This window comes from Podarcis vaucheri (genome assembly GCF_965113315.1).
Source record: "Podarcis vaucheri genome assembly, chromosome: 10".
In the NCBI taxonomy this organism is placed as follows: Eukaryota; Metazoa; Chordata; class Lepidosauria; order Squamata; family Lacertidae; genus Podarcis; species Podarcis vaucheri.
This window is the reverse complement of record NC_138748.1, coordinates 29659033-29686147: the sequence shown is the minus strand read 5'-3', so window position 1 is coordinate 29686147 and position 27115 is coordinate 29659033. Positions and strand designations below refer to the sequence as shown.

At 38.4% G+C, this 27115-nt stretch overlaps 1 protein-coding gene across 5 annotated transcripts; it reads right to left on the bottom strand.

Annotated features, from left to right (window-relative positions):
* Window positions 1-1640: 1640 nt before the first annotated feature.
* CPSF6 (cleavage and polyadenylation specific factor 6) lies at window positions 1641-26863 on the bottom strand. 5 transcript variants are annotated; one of them, XM_082239719.1, is made up of 11 exons: window positions 26705-26863; window positions 23070-23279; window positions 22421-22524; window positions 21785-21930; window positions 21173-21346; window positions 20121-20616; window positions 18071-18163; window positions 16783-16898; window positions 15481-15634; window positions 14526-14718; window positions 1641-4715 (listed from the first exon to the last, which is right to left on the bottom strand). In XM_082239719.1, exons 1-10 carry the CDS (start codon window positions 26762-26764, stop codon window positions 14529-14531), a joined length of 1743 nt encoding a protein of 580 aa, XP_082095845.1. In that variant the 5' UTR covers window positions 26765-26863; the 3' UTR covers window positions 1641-4715; window positions 14526-14528. The 5 variants fall into 5 exon arrangements, with proteins under 5 accessions (XP_082095845.1, XP_082095844.1, XP_082095846.1 ...); XM_082239718.1 differs by having other exon boundaries at window positions 1641-4681; XM_082239720.1 differs by having other exon boundaries at window positions 1641-4681; window positions 14526-14715.
* Between the last annotated feature and the right edge of the window lie 252 nt (window positions 26864-27115).

Sequence of the window (27115 nt, the reverse complement as noted above, 5' to 3'; positions counted from 1 at the left end):
GCAAAACTTAATGTGGTGAAACCCAACCAAAGTCATGTAAAAATCTTTAAGGGAACATAGTTGTTCCACAGGCACTCTGGAAAATAAAACACTGACAAAAATGAATTTTAAATGCAATACACTTGCAATGAATAAACGTAAACCACTGTATTACATTTATAATCAGAAAAAACCTATTAATGTGAAATTCATTCCCAAAGAAGAGTGTACAACATGCTACTCTCAGTGGTGACTTGGGTTAGTATTTTAGCTGAAGGTTTTGAAAATGATGTTAGTATGTTCAAGTACTGAAGTGAGAAACTGTCCCTAATGTGGTGTCAGAAAACTCACCTATTTAATGCTACTTGTGTGAGATCACAGATGTGCCCAGATGTGCTTTAGCGCTAGATCCTCCTCCATTACAGCCAAATAGAATTTGGATGCTGAATAGGCTTTTGGATACAAGGGATGTCTCTAACACCAGTCATACTAGAGAAGATTCATTGACATCAATGAACATTACTGATTTTTGGTCCATTAATTTGCAACGGGCCTACTCTTGAGTAGAGCTTTGGCTGGATACAACACAAAGTTTTTCAGCTGACAGAAACTAGATCACCAAAAGTTGACTAAACCTGGTTTTCAACTGGATATTGAGCCAAAAAGGCTTGAAAGCTAAGCTATTTAAATAGTACACAGTACATTATTATGGGCAGTGGCATTATTTTTGTTTCAAGTTAAAAGTTGACAACTACAAAGAGAGAGAGAGAGCAGCTTGAAATGAGATTCATGGATTCATGGATATGTATGTGATTGCTCCTGTGTGTGTATAAAATTATAAGGAGCACTAAAGTCCAATATATAAAATACTCCTAACATGTTAAAGCATCTTGCTTGTTTCCTCCCTTCTAAAAATCAGGTTTTTAATAATTTTCTTATTTTCAAAAACTCCAGTCTATTCTACTAACATGTTTCTCAGATTACAGTGGTGCCCCACAAGACGAATGCCTCGCAAGACGGAAAACCTGCTAGACGAAAGGGTTTTCCGTTTTTGAGCTGCTTCGCAAGACGATTTTCCCTATGGGCTTGCTTTGCAAGACGAAAACGTCTTGCAAGTGTTCCGATTTTTTTCCGCTTTCCCCCCTTTTTCTAAGCCGCTAAGCTGCTAATAGCCTTTTAGCCGCTAATCCGCTAAACCTTTAATAGCCGCTAAGCCTTTAATAGCCGCTAAACCGCTAATAGCACTAATCGGGTTGCTTCGCAAGACGAAAAAACCGCTAGACGAAGAGACTCAAGGAACGGATTAATTTCGTCTTGCGAGGCACCACTGTACTAAAAACTATGAATATTTCAAACATTAGAAAATTGTAAATTTTACAGAGGATGCTTAATGCTGTAACTTTTTAAAGCTGCATTTTAAGGCTATATGTTCTCTGCATCATTAAATACCTACCACGTAAACAGTGTGACTAAGATCCTATATATAAAACTTGGAAAAGTTTGCTTAAACTGTACATGAGTGAAAAATGAAAGCTTGTCCAATATTTACATGGATTTTTTAACTGAAGTCAATCAATACACAGGACATTTAAAGCTTGCCTTTCATGTTATTGGAGAAAGCACTCAAATATACAAGTAAATAGACAGTGAATAGTCAAAAGTTATTTTGGTTTGCAGTGCCAGTTGTAATTTCTAGTTAGTATCAGAAATAGTAACTTTTGCAACACGGCACAACATTGCAAACTTATATTACAATACCACTGTGGGCAGATGTCAGCACAACTATCCAGGAGGAGGCCACCAGTCAGATAATTTATTTTAAAATAGCCATTAATGCTATCACTTTTATCTATTAAAACCTATATACAGATTATTAAGTACTTCCTAAAGTTTATTTACATTTTCTTAACAGAAACAGATTTAATATAGCCACCAAAGCCCACTGCAGTAGCAACCAAGACACTACTCAGATTTTATTTTACTATCTGGTAGCTATTTACAATATTATTTCATCAGGAGCATTGTTTATCAGGCTGAAGATAAATGCACAAACTTCTTTCTAGAGATTATCACAAGTAAAATGCTTTCACTTTTTTTGTCTAAACATCTTTGGACTCCTTTTTTAAAAAATTACTGAGAAAACTGAGAAGAGTTCTTGAGAAAACAAGTTTTACTCACAAGACAACTACTATGACTCTTTACTACTTACACAAGTTAAATGTTCAGCCTACACATATCAAAAAGTTATTTCATGGTTTGATTTTTGGCAGCTCCATTGCCAGCAATGGAAATCGCTATAGGAGAAAATGTAAGACAATGAATACACAACAGTATCTCCGGGGTTCATACAGAAAGCTAAATTATGACTTTAAATTATTTTAATTTTGGTTACTGAATATTTGAAATTACTACTCAAATAGCATTTGCACGCCTAACTTACCTGTTTTTCCTCCATCTTGAGCCATTTCCAGTACAATTTAATCCAGATTGTCTGCCCACATCCCAGCTAGTTAAAAGCAATGCTACATTGGATTTCTTAGAGTTGGAACAACCACCCCAACATGGACATACAATAGCAAGGTACTGCAGCAACATCCAATTTCCTGATTATCTGGAGTTATCCATAGACAGAACTCACATTCATCCCTGCACAAAGCAAACAACCCCAATGTATACATTATCAGGTTTTGTAGGACTAAAAATTCATGCAAATGAGAAATCCCTGATATTTTGCTTCACTTCACTTTGATTTCTGTGTATAATCAAACCCAAGAGTAAAATGAATTTAGGCATTATTGTCAGATAAACAGTTGTGTAAAGCATTGTGGGTTCAAAATAATATTTCAAAGCAAACCCAACATCTCACATAAGAAACGTGGCAAATTAGGAAATCTATTAACAAAGCATGAATGGACCATAAGAAAACTTTCAGCGTACAAAATGGCTAATAGTTAAAATAACCATCTACTCCAGTTATTAAACACAAGTCAAACAATATTGGCCAGGAAAGAGTAAATCAGCTGCATTGACCTGAGCTGTGCAAATGTCAGGCGGATTCTTTCAACTATAGAAATTTTTAGTTGTATTGGGATACAGCCTTTGAGACGGTAACTTGAGTGCTTCCATGTTTAGTAAGACACAAACAGTGTGATTTTATACATGTCTCTAAGGTCTGACTGATACACTGTGTCTTTGTTATACAGTTAAAATATTTTATATGTACACCTAAATAAGGAAAGTGGGAATGTGACGAACGTTTGTAAACACATCTATTACACAAGTGCACTGGCTAGGAAGTTGGGATTGGTCACGGTTCTGTTAAGGGTATGCTTGATGGTACACTTGAGTTTGATATTAAAACATGTAAAGTGGTCTTCATTTAATTTAATATCCAAGTATTCGTATACCACAAGTAATTTTACTGAGTATTACATGTCATAATGCTTGAAATATTTGATCAACAAACTTTTAAAACTATAATTGAAATAATTAGAAAGTAGACAGGAACTAGCAAAATTTGGAAAAAGAAGTATTTTTAAAAGAAAACAGTCCACAATCAAGCAACATGTGCTAAACCTATGATTAAAATGTGCTCTCTTTAGTTTGTGGAGTGCATTAGATCACAAACCATTTGTTAGGGCAAATTATTACACTATTAGTTATACAAAGCATATGTATGCATTTTCTTTTTATGGACAGGAAATTTTGTTGCTCAAAAAAGCTTGTTTGAAATCTTGATTATTATTTTTAAGGAGAAACATTTTCTTCAGTTCCTTATCTGGCATATATATCTAGGTACAGAATGACTAGTGCTCTAGAGGCAGGACACAGCATTAGCACAAAAAACTGTAAATTATTGCAGCATTATTTAAAAGTGGCCAATTGTATGCTTGAACAAAGTATTGAGTGTTGCATATTGCAACAGACAGGCTTCAGTAAACCAGAATTCAACTTCAGACTTCATATTCTTTAAAGAACGTTCAGTCTATTTGAATTATTACAGAATGTTAATCTACAATTTTTACAGATTTGCGCACCTTTCAGCAAATTCACAAGCCATCTATGCAAAAAAGCTACAAATTAAAAAAAATGTAACCACTATTCTAGTATCAATATCAAGTGTTTGACAACTGCTAATCATTCAGCAAATACAACAAGTTGATGCATATGCAAAAAATATGCTATGTTTTGTTAGAGACATTGTTATAACACCATTAAATATTGCTGAACACAAGACGCTCCCTGAGGTGTAAACATCAAATAACTTGGAACAGCTTTACACATCAGCCCCATTAAACAGTTTATTACAACACTACATCTATTGTAATCAGATTGATGCTCTTTACAGACATTATCATTTGAACATTTAAACAAGAACTACTATAAAAACAAGCATTTACTAGACTTTTTTCAATTGCTTGCACATTTTAATTGTCAAATGTATATAACCAGTAATAAAGTTGCAAAAAGCTATACGTTTTAAATCACACAGGTTCCTTCAAATAAAACAGCTAAGCAACATAAAAAGGTAAGAGAGCTACTGGTTACCATGTATGCAGATTTGCCTTATTCAGATCTATTCCTGTTCATTTTATCCATGAATCTTTACAGGCTCTGTTCGATCACAAGAAGCAAACTGCTGGACAAGCCTCTTTCCGTGAAGTTAAGTTTCTTGTCTGGTGAGGTGTTCCTCTTCCTTCAGCTGTAATGTGTCAAAATTTGTGATGTAGATTTTGCTACGTCCCACAGCAAACAAAAAATGTTGGTTTAACTACACATACACAAATCGTGCACCAATTTCAGCATAATGGAAATGTAAATAATGAGACCGCTGCTACTGGCTCGAAAATAATCTAAACTACAGCTTTCAAGAAAGCAGTCCAAAGATTTACAGCAACGCAGAAAAAATTAATCATTGGCAGCATTCAGATGTCATACTAAATCATTAGTTCAGTATGACATGAAAGTGTCTAGGTAAGCCTTAGACATGCATTTCTCCACTGGGAATAATAGATCAGAAGAGTTCACTTCCACCTTTACTTAACCAGTTTTGCCATTTCACCCTAACACACTTAACTACAATTGTTTCACACTGGCTTGTTTCAAAAAAGCCAGTGGAAAACCATAATTTGTCAATTTGGATAGAATGGCAAAGTGTGCTAAGCAAAAGGGGAAACCTTTACATTTCCCCTTCTGAACGTGTGGTAGGGTTTGGGGGGGGGGGCGAGAGTGTGCATGGGCCTGAGGCTTGCCTAGATTTATTCAGATCACACTGGTGTGGTTTAGTTTGGCACCCAAGCACAGCCATTGATAAATACAGAAAATGTTCCATTTTACAAAACTAGTAAAGAGGAACATTTCCTCTGCTCAAAAATAAGAAAAAAACAAAGGATAATGTGGTAGCCAAATTGGTGTATTACATTAGTTTTAGCTGATTTGTAAGATCATAAATGAAGCTATGCAACAGCTAAATAGCACACAAAAAATGTAAGCCAAAACTTTATCACAAAAAAATTGTTACATTGATCTCACCCTTTTGTCCACATTCAGTATTGAATAACTAGTGGAAGCCAGAGAGGCAGCAAATAACAGATTCATATACGCAAATATAAATGTGAAAAAAAACGAGGGAGATATGGTTCAGTTTGGTGCATGGCTGGAGGTAATGGGTGACCAGCTTTTACTTGTTTAGAATCTCCCTGAGGATGTTTATAGCCAACAGCCACATTAGTGATTGCCATTCTTTGGAATGTTTAGACCAGTTCAAATACTGTCACTCTTTTATAGCAAGAGATCTGTACAATTTCATCCTATAACTATTAGCGTCTTTCTGTGCTTTGAAAGAGACATTGATGAAGTTTTCATGGGATGCAAGCTACACTAAAATCAATGGCCAGGATCCAAAAAGCTATTTTAGGCAACCCCAAGGGCTTGTTTATACTTTTTTTTTAAACCCACTTTGAGCTGCTATAACACAAACATTTTTGAAATCTCCCGGTTTCCAAAGAAACTTGCCCCACTGAACAGAGTGAAGGGATGGTGATGTGGGGGGCAGGAACCCAAGTTCAAAGCCACCTTTCAGAGTTCTTTGGATCCTGGCCAATGAGATTAAAGGAAGCTCCACACTTTCTAAAATTGACATTACTGCTGCATATACTACCACCATTACTCTTAGGAAACAAAGTACAGTCATGCCTTGGTTTTTAAACAGAATGCGTTCTGTAAGCCCGTTCGACTTCTGAAATGTTTGGAAACCAAGGCGTGGCGTCCGATTGGCTGCAGGAGCATCCTGCAGCCAATCAGAAGTCGCGCCGGACATTCGGCTTCCGAGGCAAAGTTCACAAACTGGAACACCTACTTCCAGGTTTGCGATGTTTGAGTTCCAAGTTGTTTGTGAACTAAGCTGTTCAAAAAACCAAGGTATGACTGTATGGATAACATACCTGCATCTCAGATTACTCATATCTGTGCATCAGGGTTTCTTTAAATGCAGGTTAATACATACATACTGGAAAGCAAGTAGTACCTACAGCAGTCATGCCTGCAGAGCCTTCCTTAAGAACATTATGCCAAAGATATGAGGAGGGGTAAACAGTTATGTATTAAAAACCATCACGTTGAAGAATCAGAACTGCTTATATAAAAACCACAGTAAATAGATAATAGCTCATATATGCACAAACATTACTCAGATAACTTTAAACATACATTTTCCATTCCCAACTTTATTTAGAAGCTAGCTCCACTAATTTCAATGGTGCTTACACCCAAGTAAGAGTGCAGCCTTAAACTCTACACACTCTTCCTCAGTAGTAAGCCATGCTGAACCCAATGGAACATACTTCCAGAAAGAAATGGGTTTAGGATAATGCAAAACTTTTAATAACTACAATGCAGTAAGTTATTTTTCAGTGGTTCACATCTACTTCCAAAAGCTTTGAAATCAAATTTGCAAAGAAGCACATCAATAAGTCATTTCAAATTCAGGCATATTAATATAGTCAGAACGTGTAGCAGTATGCAGCTGTCATAAGGTCACCCTTAGTAAAAAAAACAAAAACAATTTAGATTAGAAAACAAATTTATGATAATAATGAGAACTTCAGAAGTTTTCCTCTTCCCACATATTGTTTTTAATAAAGTCTAGGCTATATAACTAATCAATATGCAGGATTAAGATAATTTCTTTAGTTTCTCAAGTATTCAGTAATGACTAAGTATTCTGCTTTTTGACATCACCAAATCCATAGTTCTTTTAAAGCTGCCTTTTAACAGTAAGGCAATATTGTTCTTTAGTAGCAGCCAACTGAAAAACAAGTTGCTAGTGAACTTCACTTTCAGAAGAGTGAAATGACAGCTGCAAAACTGCATATTAGGATTTCCCACTCTTGCAACACTCTTATATTCTGTTGGTATTAAGTGTCTTTACTGCTTCTAAAGGAATTCTGAACAGGAGAAAAGAATTTCATTGTTGTACCATAATGTGCTATGTGTCTGTAGCAGTTTTCATTTGAGACAGTAAATACATTTTTTAAATGACTGTCAATACAAGAAATTTTAGGTTTCATTATGTGGAAAGTATCTTAGGGATTATCATGAATTGATACACATTCTGTTCTTTTAAAGGATTTTAACATAAATAAGTTAGTGAAGACTCACTGAATTCCATTGCAGTAATCTATAATAGCTACACCCAAATGAATGGTATAATACAAAATAGGCTACAAGCATAAATTCTTTTTGCAGTGATTTAGGCAAGGAGTTAATAGCTTTACATGAATATTGCTATTCAGTGAAGTTGTTCTAATATGAGTTTTGTAGGAAACCAGTCTCCTTTCTTCACAAAGTATAGTCCCTTATCTAAAATCAAATTATAAATTTGAATTATAGAACATTTTAATTTACATTTTAATTGGGTGAATGTGTTCACAGGGTAACTTTTTCTCTGCTGCAATATGCAGATAGAAGCTGTAAAAGCAATAACCTTTTTTGCTATTCAAAGGGATGTGCAATTAACATCACTAAACAGCAATAAAACCCTAGCTGCTACTTTGAGTACCCAAGCAATCATTATTACTAAATCACCTCAATGAAGATATAAAAATAAGCTTGGTTTAGGAACTGGAAGTAAGAGCACATGCATCTCCTCACCCCTCCCAGCCAATTCCTTGTCTTACATCAATTCCCCCCCTCACTGTAATCTACGTTAGCAATGACCATTTGTAACACCAAACCTAGGTAAATGAATCATCCTTGTGCTCCAAAAGTCACCTGAGAACACTGATTAAATTAGGTTGTCAAAAATGAGTTGAAGAGTGTCCTCTGCACTGGCAACAATCTAGGCCTGTAGGCCAAATACAGAGAAGAGGCAGGGGAAAATTCATGCAAGGTGAAGGACACTGATGGCCCACACACAACCCCTAAACCTAGTTTATTTTTATATCTGCAGGAGAATAAATTTCCCTTTTACCTTATTCACTAAGTTCAAAGTCCATAGCTGTAAATCGAACTTCATACAAATGAGACTAACATTCATATTATAACTCAAGAACTTAGGCTTAGATCCAATGCTACACCAGCAGCATTCTGCTGGCACAATGGAACTTCTACTTCTCCTCAACCCCCAATCTGCTCTGTGGGTCCCCTAACTCTCCAGATATGAGTTTGTGGGTGGGTGGGTGGGTGGGTGGGTATGGAGGGGACAAGTTAGAAAGAGAGACTTTGTTGTGTGACAGAAGTCCATTGCACCAGCAGAGCTGCAGTGCTGGACACAAATCTTATTTTTCAATCATACACTGATGCAACAACTTGAAATTGCAAGTCAATATTCTGTGACTCTTTAGGTTTGCACTTTTGTTTACAACAAGCTATTTTTCTAATAGCTAGTCTTTCATATTTTGGCATCTCTCCCTCTGCAACTATTGTGCTTAATATGTGTATCAGTCTAACCTTAACACTCAACAGCATTTTAGGGGTGTGTGGGGAAATGCATTCAACCAATTCCCCAGGTGCTTAAGCTTTCATAAAACCATATCTTATTATTCAATTTATTAACTAGACACAGCAAAAAAATTATTAACTAGGCACAGTAAAAACTATCAATTTAGTGTGTTCCAAGTGAAAAACTCTGCTAATCTGCCTAATAAATTTGGATCACAGTTCTGAAGCTGCTTCCACTTACTCTCGTAACAGGAATTTTGCAATTTGTAGCATTACAATACATTTAGTCAGAAATGCACATTATTTAAACCCTTAGTAGTGACAACCCAGTTCAATGCACAAATACCCTCATTAAGGGTTTGCTATAAAAGCCATTTTCCCTTTTGCACATGTCACAATTTAGTTATAGTCTACTTTATATATATATATGTTCACACTGAGGCATGACAAAGACTAGTATAACTCAGACTGCAACAAGTAAAATGGTGAATACAGAAGTTTCTTTGTTAAAAAAAACACCACACAATTTGTTCTCAAACCACAATAAACAAGAGTTTCAGGCCAGGTCACTTCCCAAATAAGGTTTCCCAACAACTTCAATACCCTGCCATCACAAAAATTAAGCCACTTCAAACCAGAAAGGATTGAGGGTCTTCAATACAGCTTCTTGTACATCTACTGAACAAAGTAATTTGTACTAACTAACGATTATGAAAAACAGACAATGAGGAAACTGGATTTTCATGAAGCCCATAACACAAACTTAACAGCAAATTTTAACACGTTGGGGATTATGCACTATACCAGTAAGTACTTATTTATTTCACAATTAACACTAAAAATTTGTCAGAAATGGTAGATGGTTTTATCTGCATAATGAATTATTTACTGTGCAAATGCAATTTGTAACCTATGAGCTCCAAATAGCAGCAGTGCAATCAATACTGTAAATAAATGTGTTACAGCAAAAATGATGTTGAACCATATGGCCTCCTACAATGAGTTTCAAAAAACAATGTGAGTTTCAAATACAAATAGCAACATGTATTTTAGGAATGAAGATTTTTAAAACCAAGGAAAATATTCTGGATTATAACAGGGAGAAAGAGAAACATAGCCCTTGCTGTTTTGTCACTTTGCAAATAAACCTTTCTAACCTTTTTAGAATAATCACTGCCTCTTTAAAAAGGGGTAGTAATACAGTGGTACTTCGGGTTAAGAACTTAATTCGTTCTGGAGGTCTGTATCGACTAGTCCAGCAGAGGTGCCCGTCTATATAAAAGTAGGATTTACTAGTCTCATGAACAGAAAGTAATTAACGTCCTCATAATATTGTTGCATTCATTTGATACACAACATATAATTGCCCTACTTCAATGCCTTAATGTGTACAGAGTGTATGCACAGTGGAAAGTGGAACTGGAGTGGTGTGACCGTCACTGCTTGTTTTTGAGAGGCTGGGATCTCACAGATTTGACCTATGGGCTTAGATTTCATACCTGCATAATGTCCAATGAGTGGATGGAAGGCGGGCTCAGGAAGGGTAAACCATGTTCACAAACACTACATATTTTCAACACACATCACAGGGTGTGAACAGGAGCATTCACTCAATTACCTCTCATGAACACAGACTTGTAACAATATTTTTTCCAGTATTCTTACTACACATATAAAAGACAGCTTGTGAACACACTTAAAAAAGAACAACAAATCACTTTTTATACAAACTGGCCTCTTGGTTGGCACACTAAAACAACTCTTAGCATTTGAAGAGTTTTGCTTATGGTGGTTTGAGAACAGAATACAGAAAAGTGTTATGTCAAAAAAGGGGCTCAAACTCAACATACAGGTCAATCAACATTAGGGTGCTTCATTCTTTTTCAATTCCATACCAATCTACTTTGACTTTAAAAACTTTAATAACCACAAATTAACAAATAGTATGTAGCATTTAGACTTCTAAAAACTGACAGTTTAGCTGATGCATCATTTTATTCACATCAGAGCCTAAGATCAATCATTATGAATTCCCTACAGAAGAGCACTTGCTTAGGATAAAGCATGAGATCAGTAAGTACCTTATCGCATGTGATTATTTAGTTTTCATGTCTGAAGCAGTCCTAAGATTGTCACTGTTCTATCGCTACACATTCAACCTTTGCTAACGTTTGCTCTAAATATGACCCAACACAAACATGTTCATGATCTGCTTGTGGTTTGCACACATGTTGCCAAAATTTCTAGCAGATCAGTACAAGAAAATAGGTACATCTGAAAATATTCACAATTTTCTTGTACTTTTATATTGACATTATACAAAAGACGTAACAAAAAATGATAAGTTTCATGAACACGTTCAAAATAACCCAATAGCTAGAAATATGTTGTCAATTCACACATCATGAAGTATAAGCATATTAAAGGAAGAGAAACCCCACTATGGGATCGTTCAGTGCACCATTCAATAACCACCAAACAAGAAGGATGGAATGGTACATCTGATTTCAGAGACTCATCTCATCTCTATGAATTTACTAAGTGCGGGTGACAATGGATTGGATCCAAAATATTGTGAGGGAAAACAACATGCATTTGCACTGTTCCATGGACTTTCTTGCAAAAGAAGTAGTGCAAAACTTCTCACAGTGCTCTGCCTCCATGTATGAGGGATTGTGATATAACATAAGAAACAGTAATAAAGAAAGAAGGCAGGAGAGCACTGAGCTATAGTTGTTCTTCAGAGTGCTTGCACTAACGGAGAAGCTTCTCTAGATTTGGGCTCACTTCTCACAATTCCTAAAGAAACCCCTCTCTGTGCACAGGGAAGAGCATCAGATCCAACCCAATGTGACTGATCAAAATATCTGACTGTTCCACTACAGATTAAGTTTAGTGAATTGCTACAAATATTCAATAATAAATTCTACTTCGGGTTGGATTTGGAGAAATGTGTAAATAATGGGGCTGGTGGAAGATAACCTCTCCACCCTCTGCCACCCCCCACCCCAGGCTCCGCTGCCAGTTGTGGGATATTACGCAATGGAATAGGTTGTGGCGTGGGGGGCAGAGAGGAAAGAGGGAGCCCAATAATCTGGGCAGAAGTAACCTTCATAAGCAAGAGCTCCCACTTACAAAGTAGTCTCTGCCTGTTTTTTGGACGTTCCTTCTTTGGTCCCAGCTTGTCATGCTAGAACTCACCCCATTCAGTGATGACCCTTGACCCCTTCCCACAAGGGGTGGGGTGGAAGCTTCCACCAACTATGATACATGGACATTTCTCTGGATTCAACCCTTCATAAACTACCTTCACATCATTCACCAATTCAACAAATAATAGGGAGAAAAGTTCTGTCATTCTGCTGCTGGAAGCACAGTATATCTACTTAAATCTTTAGTCACTAGAGAACACAGATAATAGTTCATAAGATTATAGCAATAAAGTGACTAGCTTGCACAACAGTGTCTAGTTTAAAAGGGGCATAGATGTGGGTAAAAATCAAATTATGATTTGTAAATTCTCACCTTTACCCTTCCAATGTTATAAAAGTATAATCTTTAAGACAATGTAATGGAATTTTAGATGAACATACAAATTGGAATGGAAAGTTGTATCTCTCACATAAGTAGTGAAAAATAAACCTTATAAGCTTAACTGTGTGTTTGTGTGTGTCTATAAAAGTAAATTAAGCTAACTGTTCTATGGTCATCTCAGAATATGACTGTTTCCTCAACTTTCTTTGTATTAATTTTGCACCATATAGCACAGATTGTACAAGTACAATAAGTACATGAAATTTAAAGCTTTGCCCAAAATAAACATCTACAAGAGAACACAGGTTTTACTTTACAGAAACAAAAGACCATTTTAAGGAACAGATTTATTTTTTTTTACAGTGATGTGATTAAAACACAACACTTCATTTAAATCCTATCTCCTTTTAGCAGACATTTAGCATCCCAATGTCTTTTCAAATCAAAATCAAATACTGCTTATTTTGTTATGGGACCAATTTGACTTATATCCATCTGTGTAGCATACAAGTACACAAACATGAAAATGTATCTATTCTAAAACAAAACCCAACACTGCTTTAGGGTTTTAACATTCCACGGTTCTTCAATCACCCTCACAATACCCTAGTATTCATGCAAATTAATTCCTCCAGAGTTAAAAGATTGGGACATCAAATTTTATGCTTAGAAATGATGGTGTATACTGGTCTGTGACTGTGAAGTTAATTTCATATTTTTGGCACTGATTTCTAAACATGTAACACATTCTTTTGGTTTTAAGTGTCTGTGATAAGAACTCCCATCATCAAATTGAAGATTCCCATTGTTACCATATGGGCAATGTCATCACTGATTATAACCAAAGAAAATGTATTCTGTCTTAACAGTAACATCAAGAGTTAATGAGAAAAGCTTGGATGTGCTATAAATTGTGTAACTGAAAGGTTTATATAAAATAGTAATTTCAGCTTCATGCTAATTATAAAACTCAAAGGACACAAAATATTTTAGACCAATTATAAAACTTATTCAAAACTATTATGTTTTCCTTTTAAGTGACACCTAGGCCAGGACCCAAAGCTATACTTTAGAAGCCTAATGGAATGGGCAGGCCAGTGGGATTTTTGTTTTTCTTTTAAAAGCAAACCACCCATACCATAAAAAGGGCTTGCCATATCACATTAGGAGGCTACTGTAACAAGAAAGAAATTCAAAGCTACTCCCCCTTGGAAATGCATTTGTATTTTCCCTTGAATCTTGGTACTAGGCTTTCCAATAAAAAAAAAAATACAAAACAGCTAGAACTTCATTCAATATCTATTAATTTGAATATGCAACTGTATAACCTGCATTCTGGAAACTACAGTTAAGAGGAACAGGAAAACCTAGCGTAACAGCCACACACAAACCCATCAAATGTGGGTTTGATGTATATTGTGGGCAACTGAAAATGGGCTATGAGCCATAAAGTTGAAATATACAGGAATTTAGGTACTGATTACACAATTTGTGTAATCTTATTTCCTCTTACTATGATTAATATAACACAAAGGCCAAATGCTTGGATTAAAGCAATTTAAAATAGACTTGTGGGCTAACTATGTGATTCTGTTTCAAATAATACAGCACCTCATAGGATTATATACTAGACTCCACTATCAGTGCAATGTCACAACATGTTGCACTACAATAGTGGCGGCAATTTACCCCGGTCACTAGTGCCATCAAAAACCTTCCCAGTAGCCACATTTGGCATGTTGTAACCATGCAAAGATATATGTAGGCAAGACCACTGTGCTAAATGACACCCCAAAGCCTGAAAGAAAGTTCATGTAAATTTGAACTGCTAAATTTAATGAGTACCAGGCTGCCATTAAAACAGCAAAATCACACAAACACATTTCACACACCAGAAGGTATTTCTTCAGTTAGCAAAGGGAGGGAGAGAGAAGAGAAATGACAAGATATTAACACTTACCTGAATGTAACATCAACATCAGGAAAGTGTTCAATATAACATACCATAAACCTTTATTCTATAAAACTGTAAAAAGTTTTTAAAAGCCTCATTAAAAGAGGAATATACCTACCTCTTAACGATGACGATACTCTCGTTCTCTATCACGCTCTCTGTCGCGGTCTCTATCGCGATCACGATGTCTCTCACGTTCACGGCTTCTTTCCCGGTAATAATCATCATGACGATCTCTGCTACGAGATTTGTGGCGCCGGCTCTTCTCTCTTGATCTGCTGTGGTCTCTCTCTCTTGATCGCTCACGTCTTCTAAAAGGAATTACTTCATTAATTCTCTCAAATTGCAACATTTTGCTGCAATAAACACAACACACTGAATTTGTTTGCTTCCTTTGGTATGAAGAACCTTGACTCGATACAAAGAAACTGTTTAGATGAACTTTGGCAATTAGGTTCACTGTGATATTATCATCAAGTAATAGTTCTGCTGCTAATGTGGTTTATATGATTTCATGACTTTTATTCTATTTTTGTGTTTTAAATCTCGAAGCTATGTTAGGAGCCTTTGCAAAGCCAAAAGGCAGGACAGGAAATTCCTTTAATCATAGTGTGGTACAGGTGTTTAGAATTGAAATTTATTCCATTCCAAGTCCAGCTGATGTTCAAGATAATGGAATTTCTATGCTTTTCCTACTCTTAACTTTCCTACCAGCTATTGTAATTTGAGTCCCTCATTGATAAAAGTCACTTTAAGAACTTACAATGGTTTTTTCAACAGTTTAATTAGGTTTTAAGATACTGTGAAGTTGTTCAACCGTGGTTTCATTAGACACTAACCTTCCAATTACATCTGCATTTTCCTAACCATGAAATTAAGCTTTACAAAAACTAGAGCTACATCAAGTTAATTATTTTAAGTGATATCCAAGTCACACACTGAATAGATCCACTAAAATCCATAGACTTAAGTACATTGCATGACTTAAATAGGTCCGTTCCCTAATATAACCCCACAACTCTTATCTGGAACTTTATTCAAAACTTTCCCCCATTTTTATACAAAAGGTTTACCTTGACCCAGAACCATAAGACTTGGACTCAATTCCATGGAGGCAATCTTGCAGAGAGCTAATAAGTACTTTGCAACGATCATCAGCAGATACTTTGGACTGTTTAATTAATGAAATTGCAGTCACCAAGGTTTCTATAGCACTTCCATACTCCGCTGAAAATTGATAAAACAATGTGAATGAACTGTTTAATTAATCCTTAACATTAGAATATCCCTTCCCATTGTCCAGCCTTCTTTAACTGTTCAAACATAGATTGTTCAACTTCATACTGACCTGGTCTGCACATTACAATAAGCCACAGTTTAAAAATGAACTACGGCTTAATGTGAAAGAGTAGTGTGTGAGTTCACGCCATTCAAAAGTTCCCATGACACCCTTCCCCTACTTCCCCAGCTGCCATGCCACAGACAAAACAAACTAGACTCTTTTGACTTGTCACATTGCCTAAACTTGGGTTCATGATTTGCTTCTCGCTGAATGAACCACAAGCAACATGACAAGCCAAACACTTGCTTGTTTCATCTGTGGTGGTGTAGTAGCAAAAGTGGAAAAGAGGAATGCCACAGGAACTTTTGAGCAGCGTGTACCAGCATGCTGCTTGATCATATTAAACCTGTTTCAAACGATGGTTTAATGTGATGGGTGAGCTAGACTACTATAGCAGGAGGCTAATATGATGAAATAGTCCTCCATACAGTATGTGACCATCTACATTAGAAAAAATAGAATGGAAAAGTGTTCTTGCTCTAGCATTTTCATGATATACTACTTTTCTCTGTGTTTTTTGGTAGGGGAGCATTCAATTATGCAGGCCCCACATTCAGTCGGAAGTGGTATAAACCACACATTTACTGCTGTTTGAAGGATCTAGGCACATGCTCTATATTAGACCTTGCCAATTCCAAAAGGAAGTGCTCAGGTGGCATTCATAATTAAAGTTACAATAATGTCAATAATCAGCAAAAGAAAGCAAAGCTACAAAGCAGCTATAGAAAAATAGCCCATAAAGCTAAGAAAAGTATTATTTTAAGCAACAGATAGCTAAAAGTGTGCTGAAAGGGTAATCTTTTAGCTGATGACAGAACACTAAGATAAGGGAGAGCAATTAACGTCCAATGGCAGTGAATTCACTTTCTGGGTGCCACAACAGAAAAAGGCCCGTCATGTGCTCCCAACACCTGTATTTTAGAAAGTGGAAACACACAGAAGGGCCTCATCAGATTATTTTAGTAGATAGGCATATGTATGTATGCAGACACAGTCCTAGATATCACATCAATCATAAAGAAAATATACGGACCAGCACTTGCATCTGATACAGCTCTTGAAATGGCACTGCTAGAGATAGCTCTGTTTCTATTCATGATTTCTTCAAATTCTGCTTCACTTAAAGGCGTCCTTGCAGCATCTATTTCTCTGCAAACACACACAAGTTCAAAACATTTACCTCCAGAGAGTTAGGGAAGTACAACTGTTTTAACAATTCTAGTATGCAATTTTAAGCAAAACAACAAATCAGAGGAAGCTTTTTCTAAACCAAGATATTTACAATGCAAAACCTGCAGGCTAGAGAGAAAAAGTACACTACCACAGCAGCAACAACTCTGTTATTAGTGTGAAATGTCAGATAAGCTACTTATGTTCTGCTTTCCATCTTCAGAAAGCTCCAACAGATAGTTACAAATCTGTCAAGCATGTATATGTATCACTGAGGCAGAGAGATCTGTAGCCTGCTCAAATCAGTAAATGAGTCTTTCAAAGAGTTCTGTCCTCAACATATACTCTAATCTGTCATAGTGAACATAATGAATAAATGTTGCCAAGCATTAAGAATGCTCTGTTCTCTAAAGATATTCATGCTTTTAACATAAGCATAATGTGCCAGTAGTTAACTATTTACTTAACTGAAGTTAGTGACAGAAATATACTTATTCTGCTTATGCCCCCTTGAGCTCTGCAACATCTGCCAGTCTCTGCTTTAAACAGAACATCTGGAGAATGACAACAAGACTAGAGAAGGCCTTTCTCCTCCTACAGGCACCTCTACTATGCCTCAGGATGTACCACCCAACTTCCTCCTCCAGTTTCTTTGTGGCACACACTAATCTAGATAATGTAATATATTTGACTGAAGCTAGAAAGGAAGTCATGCCTTAGGATGAGATTTTAATCCTTGCTGGTGGTAACCAGTTGCTGTTCACCTGCTGATGGAAGACATCTGCCAGATGAATGGGAAGGAAATTAATTATCAGCCAGTCTTCAATTCCCCAACCCTCTGGAGCAGATGGGGAGGCAGCAGCTCTAAGGAGTGAGGAGGAACTGCCAAAAGTTGCCTCTCTTCCTGTTCTGCTGATGGATACCTCCGATCAGCAGGGGAACACCAACTGGACTATGTTCTCCATATTCCTTCCAGCACTATAAAATTATATGGCTTTATATGCTTTTAAGAAATGTTTTCTTGCGAGTGTTAGTTCTTTTGGTAGAAAGAAAATGCAGAATGATAAGCAATGCTATCCTCTTAAGAGCAAGAAGTGGATCAAGATCCTATAGCTGATTTAGCATAAGAGGAAATGTCTAAAAATTCATACCTCCCTGCGTTTTGAGTATTATTTTTCGTTTGTCTCCAATACAATGGCATATGTAATTGTTCTCTTATGGGCATGTTATTTCCAGTGAAACGCCTATGATATATAATTGACAATTTAAATATAGTTATGGACTGTAGTTGAGATCATCATGAAAATATTGGACATTATGTGCAGAGATTCTACTTCTGCTTTCAACCCCCTCAGCCCTCCCTTGTTTATTAGAGTATTATCTTGACATACAAAATATTAAAAAGTTTGGTTTTATAAACTATGGGTTCTCAGCATAGTCTTCCAAGTTATTATGCCAAATGCTCTAAATTTCTAAAAAGCTGAATGATAACATTTTAAATTTTAGACAGTAATTCCATGAACCAATTAACAAAGCTAGAAACAATGTTCTCAAGTAAAAGACTAGGAAGGTTATTTGACAAAAAAATTATCCCAACAAAGCCTCTGTTATATGCCACAACATGCAAGTAGATTCTTATATATCACAATCTATAAACGTCTAAAAATGTGGTATAACATGAACATAAGACAAACAGCAGCAAAGGGAAATTAGCAGCAAAGGGTAAGCCAACAGGAGTTTATTATGTAAGTCTGGAAAAGAAAAGGTGGATGTAGACAACTGATACAGCAGCTGACATAAGGTCATCATGGGATTTCTAAGCATTTCACCCATAATGATAACTCGCAAGTTGTGTGAAGACACAGAATTTAACTATCTCCTGAATAAAACTTGATCAACAATCGGGGTTCCTCTTTCAGTTAAAAAACAACTCAATGATTCCTCATATTGTCTGCCATCTGATATGGTTGTCTGAATCCATCAGAGTAGTCATACAAAGATTACTCTAGGTCACTGGAGTTGCAAGGAAGATGTAGGATAAGCAGAAAGTAAAGCAGGACATCTCAAGCTGACGCACAGAGTGTTTTCTTATTAGAGACCAAAATTTGTTCATTTAAAAGAACATACATTTATATTAATCTTTACACTGTGATTTACTTTAAAGGAACTAAATTGCAACTTTCAGCTGGTGAAGAAAACTTAAGTAGCTGAACATTAAAAAGTTAATTATACATACACATACACATACACACACAGGTATGGGGAGCTTACAAATGTAGCATTTGTTTAAAGACATAAAAGAAGCCACCAATGAAAACAAAATAAAACAAATACTGTACATAGCTGATGGAAATGAGGACGGTCTAAGTACTGTTTTTAACACTCTGGTTCTCAAACTGTGCAGTCACCCACACCCCTTGGGAGTTCACAAAACACCTGAAGGGGAGAACATAGGATTTGATCTGAAGCCTTCTTTCCTTTGTCAGTCAAGATATTGGTAGGTTAAATATCCTTTAGCAAAGGATACATTTTGCACTGGATTTGTGGGCATGATTTGGCAAAAGCTGCTGCTATGTTCCAATGATGCTTTCTTGGGGTGTAGCTTTAGGATGTACAATCATATAGTCATATCTTGGAAGCTGAACAGAATCCGTTCAACTTCCAAAATGTTCAGAAACCAAAGTGCAGCTTCTGATTGGCTGCAGGAAGCTCCTGCAGCCAATTGGAAGCCACAGAAGGCCTGTTGGATGTTCGGGTTCCAAAGAATGTTCGCAAACTGGAACACTCACTTCCAGGGTTTGTGGCGTTTGGGAGCCAAAATGTCTGAGTACCAAGGCGTTTGGGATCCAAGGTACGACTGTATATTGTTCTATTTTGTTTCCTAACGCCTGGGTTGGATCAGTTCTCCACTTCACAGATCTCTGCACACAGCAGCAAGCTATGTACACTGCAGCAATCAATCATCTCTATACGGTCTGTTGTGGAACTGATGGTTTTTGGGACCCTAGAAAGCATGCATTCATAAGAGGGGAGCCAAGCTCAAAACGTTTAAGAAACACTGGTTTAATGTTATCCCCACATTTGAGAAACGCTTTTCTGATGTAACCTTACTTCCTTGAAGGAAATCAAGCCTCCTTATTAGGACTCTTCAAGCCTTTTTAAAGAGGAATAAAGATGCTATCAATGAGGAAAGCAACTCACCTGCCTGGTGGACCATAATCACCTCTGTCATAAGGTGGAGGCCGGCCATATGGGTCTGAAGGTGGTGGACCACGGCTGTCTGATGTAGGTATGCCACTGTTGGCTGGCGGGGGGAAGAAAGCTGGATTCACGTGTGGAGCTGGTGGGGGAGCACCTGGTGGAGGCCCAGGTAAGTGAGGAGGAGGAGCCAATGTCAGGGGTGGCCCTAGCGGACCAGGTGGACGAGGGGGGAAAGGACCTGGAGGTGGAGGAGGGCCCTGTTGTGGGGGTGGAGGACCTGGTGGAGGACCATAGCCTGGAACTGGAGGTGGAGGGCCAGGGGGAAGTGGGCCCAGTGGAGGTTGACCAAAGGGTTGCCCTGGAAACAGAACTGGAGGAGGGGGACGGTCACCACGATTAGGGGGACCCGTTAGTGGAGGAGGTAGAACCTGGCCAGGTGGAGGAGGACCTGGAGGGCCGGGAGGACCTAGGGGTGGACGTGGAGGTGTCTGTCCAGCTAAATGGGAAGGAAGAAAGAAAGAATAATGCCTTCTACTACTTCTAGCAAAACCTTCTCCTAATTTACAGAAACATTTGTAAGGAACATTGAGAAAGCTTACTGACATATGGATATGAATATTAAATATAACAAGAATCCACATGTTAACAAATAATCTGGCAATTCTCATGGTGGAAAGATAAGAGGTGTCATCTACCCCAGCTACCTGCATTCCACAACACGCCAATGCTAAAAACTACCATAGGTTTCTAATGTTTTACAATAAAGCTTATAACTTTTGAGTGTAGACTTACAGGAGAGAGGGACTAATGAAAACGTCCATTATTGCAGCAACAATTGTCAACAGAACTAACACTATACACTCGTGGTTCTGTTTTATTAGTGTTCTTATATACTGTGTGTGTTTTAACTTGTTTTTTTTAATTCAGTATAGAATGTATGTCAATATAAAATAATCCTACTGTCCAGAAACAAAGTGCAATAACTGGCAAGTCAGATTTCAGTATCTTCAACTATACATAAAGGCAGCAATGTATAACGCAAAACATTTTACCTGGAAAAGGTGGTGGGGGTCCTCCTGGTCCAGCTGGTCCAGGAAATCTATCTCCTCCTGGAAGGGCGCCTGGAAAACGACCCCTCCCTCTGTTACTTGGTGGAAACGTTGCCCGTGAACTGCCTCCAGGAGGACCAGCTTTGCCTTCACCAGACATCTGGCCTGACTGTGTAGCTGAAAGAAGAAAACAAAAGCGTTCAATATACAACACTTGGCTTATTTTTATGCTGTTTTTAAATTTTATTATATTTATGCTTTTGTTTGCTAGTTTGAATAGGTCCAGGATTCACCAGTTACATGATGCTTTATCAATGTGATGTTTCAAATGTATAGGAATGTATGTATAGGAACTCATCATTCATGTTTTTATCACCAAAAAAAATAAGTAGTACTAGAGAAAGTAAGATCCATGTCTTTCTACAATATTCTTTAAAAGTCTACAGAACCTATAGTTTGAGCAGTGTTATTTCATTTCAGTAAACCAGGCCTTAGTCAGCAGATTCTCAGCACTTAATAGCCAAATACAAACATATCCACAATTGCGAAATGGTAATTTTTCCCTCCAAAACATGCTCTTTCACTTCACTATGAGTAGCTGGGAGCAACACTTACTTTTTCTGGACTGCAGCTCAAATTGACTCAGAAACTGCTTATTACAAGGAGTAACAACAGGATTTTGACCATGCAATTCTCGTTTAGGCAACAGATCCATTAGTTTTTTGGAAGATGCCTCAGATCCCACACCTACAAGAGCAAACCTGAAAAGAAATAGACGGGGGAATTATGTATGGTGGTGATGGGGCCCTGAGAAAGTGTCAGTCAACTGAAATGTTTTACAATAATTTTAGAAGGAAGACTTAAGAGTCAGCTTTTTATTCAAGAATTACCTAATTCCCCCACCCCCATATAAGCAAACTGTAATAGGCTACCATACATTTCCTAATAATTTACTATTAGCAAGACACCCCAAACCTTCTAGCAGACCAGCTTTCATTTTTGTCTCATAAGCCTGCTTTCATGCCGTACTCAGAACCAGTTGCTTCGCCAATTCCTTTTCTTGACCAACACAGTCTCAGCTTCCTTTATGGTCTGTCCAGTTAAACTCACTACTCCTCCCTTAAATCTTGTTTTAGTCCTGTCCCATCTTCTTAAGCTACATTCTCTCAAGCAAAAAAAAAGTCGCCTGTGCAGCCTGTCAAACTGTAGAACGGAAATGGGAATGATGTTGAATTTAAACAAAATTCTTACCCCTTAGATTGGCCATTAGCTCGGTTTTCAAAAAATTTTATCTCCAAAATATCATTTACACCAAGTGAATGAACTGCTTCAGTTAAATCTTCATCTGTGGTCCACTGGAAAATATTTGTAATTGAAATCTCATTTCTGAACATAATAGCAAAAACAAAATAGAAGCAAAGCCACATCCAAAAAACCATTCATTATCACTTTTCCACTGCACCATTCAAGGGAACAGATAATACAGCACACGCTATTTGCATCTGATGCATACGATATAAAAGCTTTTTTTAAGCTAAGTTGGTTTGACTTTTTGTTTTCTAAAGTTACTGGAAAGATTCCTAATGCTCAGTGATATAATTCAGCAAATTATGTTTAAAATAAGCAAAGAATTTTCTAATTTACATAGACTTTAAGAAGCAATGATTACAAACTCAAAAGTCCACTTTACAGTCATTACCTATAGCAAAAGAGGAAGGGTCACAGCTCAGTGGTAGACAATATGCATGCAAAACTTTCAGGTAGAACTGGGAAACATGTCTGTCTGAAGCCTCTGAGGGCTGCACCTAGTCCAGACAATAGTGAACTAGATAGGTCAATGGTCTGAGTTAATGCAGTTTCTTACAATTCCTATTGCAGCAATAACTAGCGGAACACTTACCCAAGTAAGATTCCCAATGTACAATGCAATTCTCTTTCCTGTATACGTGTAGACAACATTTGGTGCTGATCCTTTGCCTACATCATCTCCAACAGATGGTGGGAGAGAGTCCATATAATCACGATCCTCTGGAGCATCGCCGTTATTGGCAGATGGAGAGATGACGTCGTCATACAGATCTATTTGATCATGCCCACCATACTCAGCCTCCTAGAAGACAAAGGTCATCGAATGTCATACTTTTAGTTCATTTTTTCTGGAGAGGCTTGAATAGAACTTTAATTAATTAATTAATTAATTAATGGTATTTATATACCATACCTTCATAATATTTATTCCAGAGTAGTATATCTTACATTTTTTAAAAAAGTAAAATATTCAACAATCAAAAATACCAATTAAGAAATAATACAAGTAAAATATTAATTAACAAAGAGTGAAAACTTCATTTCCAGTGTTTAAAAAACATAGCACCTTGAAGCTAGAGGTAACTGAAGTCAACAAAACAGTACTACACCAAAAGAATTAAATCTATTAATCCAATGAATCTCCTACTCATCGCAATAACCAAGATAGCCTAATAGAATTGCTCAAAAAATTACACAGAATTCTAGAGTTTATAGTTCATTACACATGTCAAAGAGGCCATTGCATTAAAAGGTGTTACTTACTAAAGCACTACTGTTACCTTTTATTCATTTTTCACAGGCTCAATGTGGCTTACACCAATTTCATCAAAAATCTTTCTCCGGCCTCCAGAGGGCTCAATCTGAGAAACTTGTATCTAAGAGCCCAACTACACAGGATGATTTTCCCCTAAGTTTTCAGGGTTTTTACAAAGTAGCCAAAAGTAGCTTTAAACTTTGGTAGAAGACTTGAAGGGGTCATCCTCTGCCAATGGCTTGCTAACTCAGCGGAAAAGTACAGTGGACCAATTTTTTCTCCCAAATATATGAGGAAACAGCACGCACACACCCATCTACACCCACGAACACACCCCCTCCTCTTTCCCTTATTGTCATGACTACTTTCTAATTTTTGGTGAACTGCAGTTTGCTAAGTGTGATGAGACAGATAACAAAGAGACCTATTATGTCTGCAATAGTGTAAATGAGAGGTGTAGATGCTACAACAGATGCAAATGTGTGCAGTGAACTTCAAAAACAATGCTCAATTTGCATTTCAATTTAGACAGCTAGATTACCTGATGATGACACATGAATACAGTATAGCATCTCACTGAGCAACAAATACACATACACCTCCTGCACAGATTTTTTTTGGGGGTGGGGGGAACAATTTATATGTACTTCCACATTACCATATGTCCATAAAGAAAGCTATGTGACCCTTTCTTTACAGAATTAAAAACAGTGAGACCACAAAGTTGAGCTTTCTATGTGATGGCACCTACATCATGAAATGCTTTCCACACAATTTTTTTTGCTCGTCTCTCCTTGCTATGGTCTTCTGCCACCAAGTAAAACTGGCTTTTTCAAAGTGCATTTCTTGGTGCCTGAACGGATTAATTTTCAACTACTATATTGCTTTTAGTTAGCCAATGAAGTTTTAGCTGGCTGAGTTTGTACAGTTTTATTAATATTTTATGCATAATAGTTATTCTGATATAAATTGTGTACAACTTCAAGTGATTGACAGCACAGAATGTATTACCAAATTAAAAACAGAGAAATAGAATTGCAGTACTATACACTTCTAGAACTTCTAAAAGGGTGTTTCGTCTCCTCACATATAAACAGGTGTCATAAATTTATAAATTTTAAGAAGAAGCAAAGCTATGTCCCCTCCAGCACATCATTTTTACATTTACTAAAGCGCTCCAGGAGTTTGAGAGCCAAGGTCAGGTATGAGGATCCAGAAGCCTTCACAAGTATTAGAAACTCCCCAATTCAGACATTTGCCCTCCAATTCACGAAGGACTTTAACCTGTGTACTGATAACACACAGGAGGAATCAGACTTTTCAGTGTCCTCTTGCTTCTCCTCACATTTGCTTCTACCTGAGGAGTCTGAACACATAAGTAAGGCCAAGGACTCCAATCCAATGGAGTATGTCAGTTCCACAAGCTCAGAACACTAGTTCACCTACACTCCCTTCAGGTCTTCAGTACATATAGAAGGAGGGGAAAGGAACAGGTGCACTTGCTCTATGACCCACCACCTGGGTTGTATGTTTCCATCACCAACTCCATGAGTTGGGTGGTGATTGACTGATGCAGGGAGCCTCCTGTCCCCACAGAGGCTTCTTGCACATTTTAGAACTCTGGATTTTCCAGGGTTCTAAATAACACAGGAATCCTCAAGGAGGACAGGGGGCTCCCCACTTTGAACAGAGCAACTGGAATGCAAATAGGGGGCAGACCTAGCATATTCATCCATGTAGTGCCCCTCCCTTTACTAAACACAACTACAATACCTGTAATAACACGAAAAGATCAGCCTTTGAATGCAGATACTCAAGTTACTTTTCCCCTTTAGTACGATTAGTTTCACCAGTTAACCTTTTAAATCCATCGCCGCCAGAAACGAAAACTAAAGAGAGTTTGAAACACCATTGAAATATGGGAGAAAACAAAGAATATGCCTTTAAAAGAAGGCACAAGAACTACTCCAAAAGAAATAGCATAGAAATGAATTCTAGGAGCACTTCCTTGCTCAATGTGAGTCTTTTCAAAATCTCCACAATACTCTTTTGAGACTACATAAGAGTATAAGGACAAAAATGGGTGAACAGATGACAACGCAGAACGGTAGAAGCTAAACCAAACCTTCCAGCATCAAATAGCATACTCAGTGAACTGGATGCTTCTCTACACTGATTGACAAAACAGTTACGGGACAGAAACAATTCTCTACTTTTTTGTCTTGCTGCCCCATTACTCATATAGACTTCACAGGAATAAAAGCCTCTGCCATTTTCTAAGCTTGTAAAAAACATACCCATACAGCCTTCAACAACCTGTGCAAACCGAGCTATTAAATGTTGAAAACGCAACGTCTGCCGTCTCGTCACGCGTGTTGATCAGGAAACGGAAAAGAGGCGCGAAGGGAGGCTGTGCTGCGAAGCACCTTTCGAGGGAAATGCTTCTCCTCTCCCTCGGCGCCCTGGACTTCTCGTAAGCCTCGTCTCCGGCGCAGCCTTCCCGAAGGAGGCTAAACATCCTGTCACGCCTCCCCGTCGCAGCCTCCTCCTGGGGGAAGCGGCTGCTGCCTGTGTCGGAGCCGCTGAGCTCCAGGCTCCCCCTCCTCCTCCTCCCGAGGGGGGAAAGTGGGCAACAACCACTTTCGTCTCCGGGCTCATTGTTTTCCAGCGCCTGAGGCCTCGCAGGGGAGGGAGAGGCGGCGGCGGCGGCGCACTCAAAGCTAGGCCGCGCCCCCTCCCTCGGCCCTTCTCTTCTTCCACACGAGCTCCCCCCCCCCCGCGCGCGCGCCAGGCGGGAAAGCGGCAGAGGCCTCTCGGCGAGCGCCGCAGACAACAATGGCGGCGGCTTCCCTCCGCTGGGCCGAGGCCTGCAGCGAGCGCAGCCAGTCAGAGCCTCCCTATTTCTCTCCCTCCCTCACAGCCCAGCCAGGCCTCCCCGCCGGCCTCCTCCTCGGCCCCCGGAGCTTCTCTACCTGGTTGAATTCCTCTCCCACATCGGCGTAGATATCTATGTGGTCCACGCCGTCCGCCATATTCCGCCTCCTCCTCCTCCCCGCCTCCCCGCCGCGGCCGAAAGCCCCGCCCGGCTCTACAGCTGCCGCAGCCTGCCGCCGCCGCCGCCACAGAGGAGGGGGCTTAGCGCAGGGAGCGACGTGAGGCGTCACTTCCGGACGCGAACCCGCGGAAACTTCCGGCAGGTAAACTGCGCACTAGCAGCGCGTCCCCCCTCGCTGCCACGCCCACTGTGGGGGCGGGGCCTGCTTGGGTCGTGAAAACCCCTTCAGAGCAAACGAGGGGCTACATTTCTCCAGTCTTCTGATTCGTCAGCGGTTGGGAGGCAGGTTCCTTAAAAACAAAGCGGGGGGGGGGGTCCTCCTATACCG